This window comes from Sus scrofa, chromosome 2, assembly GCF_000003025.6.
Source record: "Sus scrofa isolate TJ Tabasco breed Duroc chromosome 2, Sscrofa11.1, whole genome shotgun sequence".
In the NCBI taxonomy this organism is placed as follows: domain Eukaryota; kingdom Metazoa; phylum Chordata; class Mammalia; order Artiodactyla; family Suidae; genus Sus; species Sus scrofa.
In genome coordinates, this window is record NC_010444.4 from 56,001,935 (window position 1) to 56,007,935 (window position 6,001).

General features: G+C 30.0%; 1 protein-coding gene across 1 annotated transcript; it reads right to left on the minus strand.

Moving 5' to 3' along the window:
* On the minus strand, positions 4,157–4,996 carry LOC100518957 (olfactory receptor 6M1-like). Its single transcript, XM_003123574.2, has one exon. It carries the CDS (start codon positions 4,994–4,996, stop codon positions 4,157–4,159), a length of 840 nt encoding a protein of 279 aa, XP_003123622.2.

Consider the following 6,001-nt stretch of genomic DNA (forward strand, 5'->3'; position numbering starts at 1 on the left):
AGTTTATAACACTTTAAAATTTTTCATCTATATTCCTTTTATTAATATTCTCTTTATATGATTTTTGCATGAGGCTCATGCCAGTTTCCTCTGACTAGTAAGGTGTATGCCTTACATTTCATTCAATAAGAGATATTATGGAAGATTTGGATATTTATTTGTTCATAAAACTTGTTATTAAAGTCATTTTGGCCTAGAAATCCAATTTAACTCTTTAATTTACTTTATAACCATAATTTTTATTATTAATGTATTTATAATTTAAATAATTTGTTTATTTTTCCAAAATTTTATTTTTAAAATAATATTGCCATCATAACATCATGAATTATACACTCATGTTGTATGCTGCCTATTTCTCAGAAATTCATAAATGTCCTCATTAATTTTAAACATTAGAAGCACACTTCTATTATTTTCTTATGATTTTTTCTTATATAATATTAATATTTGCATATCAGTTTTGGGCTTGTCTTTGGTAATACATATTTTATAATCATTTTTCAGACTTTCTGCTTCTTAATTTTTATATGTAGTTAATTTTAATCACATCATATTAGAATTTCTTGTCAGATATTGCAATATATGTGCATTTCATAAATGTGACTTTTTCATTAACTATTACATAAAATATATAAGTAATATGTAAATGAAGTTATAAATTTAGATTAATATTTTCCCTCTTTCTGTCTCATATGTACTCTTTTACTGAATTTAACTTTTTATTTTACCTTTCATCTGCTATAAGACAGAGTCTATCAATTCACATTCACAAAAAGCAGATCTCTCATTCAGTATCAAGTGTGTAAATAGTTTCTAGAATGAAACAAATTAAGAATAATTAGTGAAGTAGGGAGATGGCCATGATCTCTGATGTTGCTTTATGGTTATTTCCTGCCACATCAGGGCATGCTCTCTGTTCACTTTAATGAATTAGGTATTGGTATGTTATGTGTAAATAAATGGTTTTCAGAGATTGCAGTGCTTTGGTTGAGAACATAAATAATTATAGCCTTAATGCTAATAACATTACATATCCTATAAATACATAGATTCCTGTGTTGCATACTGTGCAAAATCCTAGACAACTAGATATATTCTACCAAGACACTCCATAGTTAACTTAGCTAGCAGATGCAAGTGTTTTGTTTTCAAAAAGTTATACCATTAGTATGTTTCACAAGGTTGAGAAAATTAACTTCTATTCCTTCTTCATTATGGTTTTAATTTTAACAGAATTGAATTTTTTTCATATATTTTTTGCATCTGATTGATAATATAATGATCCCATCCAATAAATAAGTAGTATATTAATTGGTCAGTTTTTTTAGATATTAACAGTATTGTATTTCTATAATGAAACCTATTAAAATATGATATATCCTTCTAACATAAAGTTTGAAAATAAATTGCTAATATTATAAGGACATCTTATTTTATATTCATTAAGAATATTTTGAGATTTTTTTCATATTATCAGTTATTATTATCATTATTATTATTATTATTATTATTATTATATGGCCTTTTGAGATTATATAATCAGTTTTAAAGGGTTTTTCTGTTTTATCTAAATTGTTTTGATATTAATTTATTCCTAAATATCTATGGGTTTATTTAGGAAGTCATAAGGATGTGAATTGTTTTTCGGTATTTTTTTAAAGATCTGAAGTAAATTAATTTTTTTGCCTATATTTGATTTTCTCATTTAAACACTGACTGCAATAGCTAGCAACTTTCCTTTTTTATTTTAAAGACTCTTTGTAGTAAATATTGTTTGGGATATACTGACTGCTTTGTTTTCTTCTGAGATGATGATACATTTTATTTTCTCCTTGCATATTAAAGCAATAAACTACATATCTTATTAATAAACATTAAAACAAATTATACTCATTATATACATCCATCTAAATTTTATGTGATCTTTTTACATGCTCCAATTTTTACTCTACAACTTATGTTTTTTAATTGTTATTGTGTAACAGGGTCACCATGCTGTACAGTGCATGCTCCAATTTTTAATTTTATAAATTTGTATTGTAAATATTTGCATTTATATTAATGAGTACAGTTATTCTCTAACAGTCTCTTGAATTATTCTTATTTGATTTAGATTACAAATATATATTAATCCAAAATAATGAGATCAAAAAGTATTTTGCCTTTTCCTATTCACTGAAGAATTAGTTCTAAGATGATAATTACCCTTTCTTTGGGTGATTGGAAGAATACCAATTAGAAATGTCTGGTTTCTGTTTTGGAAATTTGTAAATTTCCTTTTCAACATATGTCATGGGTACAGAATATAGTATAAACCATTGAAAAATTATTAATATGCATTAGTTCTTACTAGTTCAGTATATACAATAGCCTTCAAATACCTGTATTTCTTGCCTGAATGCTCTTACTGGCTTCTAGTTCCCAACTGTGTATCAGACTAAACACACCAAAGGTCTAATATATTCTGTACCCAGCTCTTCATCAATGACTGGCACAACTTGGTATACTATGTTGTCTCACTAAAGGGATAGCCCCAAGTTCATGTTTTTTAGTGGCTTTAAGAGTTTTCTTCTGGATTCAGCTCCACTTTCTCTAAATAGCACTTTGAAATTGGGATTACTTACAGCAAGGTGGCAACTAAGATATCACTGCTGAAAAAAGGTATAGTGGTGGCAACCACTGACATTCTGTAGCATGAACATCACTAAAAGTTTCAGTGCAATGAATTGGTACAGGATGGAGGTAGAATGTGAGAGCTTCATAATATTTATCTATCATTTGAGAAAAGTTAAGATAATGGTATCTTTAATATACAAAAATTTATTGAAAACATGATATATACCAGGTGCTAAGTAACAAGTGAATTTTGAGTTATTATTTTAATGTAAATAAAAACATTACTATGGATCATTAAAAGAGGGACAGTCAAGATGTTCAAGTTAGAGAAATAGACTGTACATAATATCTAGGAATTAGAAAAAAATAGATTGGAAAGGAGCTGAGAATAATTGACAAAAGTTGCAGATCATTGTAGTACTTTATATCTGAGTTTTTAAATCACAGACTAAAGACATGTTTCAATCATGTACAGAGTAATTAATGTCAAAAATTAGGTTATAAATGAGAATAGTATCTTCATGATTTGTACATTTAAAAAACCTTGTTAGGTCAATACAGTACTTTTGTAATTACTTGTTTCTTACAAGAGACAATTTGGCTCTTGCAAAAAGTATAGTAACATTGGTGGATTGTACTTCAACTAAGCTCTTTCTTTGGAGTAATTTCCTTACATCTATTTAAGTTATGCTCTTTCAAATAATGAGAAGGTAATACAATCTGAGTAAATTAAGTTGAAATTCTCAGATTATTATTAGTATTAGCCATTTAAAATCTCTTCCTATAAACAATTTTACATGAAATTTTAGTGGCTGAAGTAATTTCCTACCATTCAAAAAGTAAATAAATAAAGAGAGAAAGAACGTTTTGGGCAGGCCAACATAGTATATTTCTGTTACTTTTCCATTCCTTCTCTGAATAATTAGCAGAGGCTTCTAAGCTCTGGTGAATTCCTTTGCCACAAGTAGATTTACCATCACATCCTGTGGCATAGATGTGGGAGAATAATAACTATACATTATAACAGATAGGGAGCCATGAGTAGATGTCTACAATTAAATACAATTTAAATAACAAATAACCTATATAAAAAGATTCAAAGTAAAAATCAAAGAATGTTTTAGTATTTTATTGTGAAGGCAATTCATATGCATCAAATGAAAATATATATTAATAGATTAATATTTTAAAAAGAAAAATACATAGGAGAAAATTTTTCCATAAGTTGAGAAAAAAAACTTAAAACAGAGACATCCAGCACTGGCATTGTTTGAGTTTAAATCTCTATAGTGGATAAGAATTTTATTTTTAAAATACTGGAGACAAAGGAAAATAGAAATAATAATCACACATTCACATTAGTCTACTTGTCAGTCTGTGTGTATGTATCATGAATGTATATATATATGTATGTAATACATGAATGTATGTAATATATGTTCTCCTAATTTCTTCTTTATGTGAGAGAATTAATTTTGGGGTAGTTATATGATAAATTAATTTTATTGTTAGACATAGATATATCTTTGTAAATATATCACTTTTGAGATCTTAAAGATCTTAAATTTGTTAGCATGCTCACATATTTATTCAAGCTATCTTTCAGAGAATCTTTAACTTTTTTATTTCGAAGACTATAGATAAAAGGATTCAACACTGGTGTCACAATGGTATTTAGGACCGTGGCGAATTTGTTGGCATCCATCACAGTGACCTTTTTTGGCTGGACATAGATGAAGATGGAGCTTCCATAGTAAAGTGTTACCACAGTGATATGTGAAACACAGGTGGAGAAAGCTTTCTGCCGCCCTTGGACAGAGGGAATTTTAAGGATAGCAATGACAATGCATGTATAAGACACTCCTGTCAGTAGCAAGGAACCCAACAGTAACACAGCAGAGGAGACAAAGTCAGCCAGCTCAGCCAGAGAGATATCTGCACAGACCAGCTTCAGCATAGGGGCACTGTCACAGAAGAAGTGATTGATAACATTTGGCCCACAAAATGGCAGAGGGGCAGTTAATATTGATGATGCCAAAATTGACAAAAATGCACCCACATAAGATCCAAGAAGCAACAGTATACATGTTTGTTTGTTCATAATGATGGTATACCTCAGTGGGTTGCAAATAGCAACATATCGATCAAAAGACATGACAGCCAAGATGAAGAATTCTGTAGATCCCAAGAGAAAGTAGAAGAAAGACTGAGTAAGACAATCCACGAAGGATATTGTTTTGGTGAGGGAAAATGTGTTAGCTAGCATTTTAGGTACCACTGTGGAAGTGATGGCAACCTCAAGAAAAGAAAGATTGGCTACAAAGAAATACATGGGTGAATGCAGGCGATAGTCACCCCACACCAAAAGGACAATCATGGTGTTTCCAATCAGAGATGTCATATACATAAGCAGAAATGCAAAAAAAAGAAGGATTTCTACTTTTTTCTCACCCTGAAATCCTAGAAGAATGAACTCAGTGACTATGGTCTTGTTTCTGTGATCCATAATATTTCCAGTTCCACCTGTCAGAATAAAAAAGAGAAGGTAAATGTTGGACCTTGAATCTGTACCTTGGAAATACCACCTATTGCAATTAGAAATATTTTCATTTTATGGGAGAATAGCAAAAACAAATTGCTTTTTTTCCAGTGTATAAACAGCTCATGAGATTAACTGTGCAAGATGTAAGAGCTCAAGTTTGAGTGTGCTCACAATAGTTGATTCAGTTCCACAATAAGATTGTGACAACTGTATTTTTGAAAGACATGTGAGCCTCTCCTCAGTATAAGGAATTTAACAGTGAATCCAGCTCTTCACAAGTCATATGAACAGATACATAGACTGCCCTTTTGGATAAACACATCAAAGTGTCATTTATCCATTCAGATGTAAAGTAATTCAGAGGGCTGGCAGACAGACTTGCAATAAAGTTTAATTTATAATTATTACACATGTACACAAATACATTTTAAATTTGAGTTTTCATCATTGAGAATAAAAAGTATTTTTTTAAAAAAGTAAACATGATTACATAACAGGATCATGACTCTTCACAGGTTCCTGCCTCTACATTGTAAAATTGGCTATATAAACCTTTGTCATGTAATGGCCATACAGAATCACATCTCAGTGTAAATGAGATATTCACAGGTCTTTTAATAGTGATGGAAAGTTAAATATCTATGACTTTGTCATTGTTGTTCAGACAGAGCAAAAACTCAGCTGGAGAGATTGAAAAGTTGAATTTTTGAATATTGACTACTCCAAAATGAAGCAGCAAAACCATGATTTCATACAGTTCATACTAGAAATCAAGGGCCAAATGCTCAGAGAAAACTTTTTAACTTGACCTTTTGAACTCAGGGAAGGTCATGGAGGCTG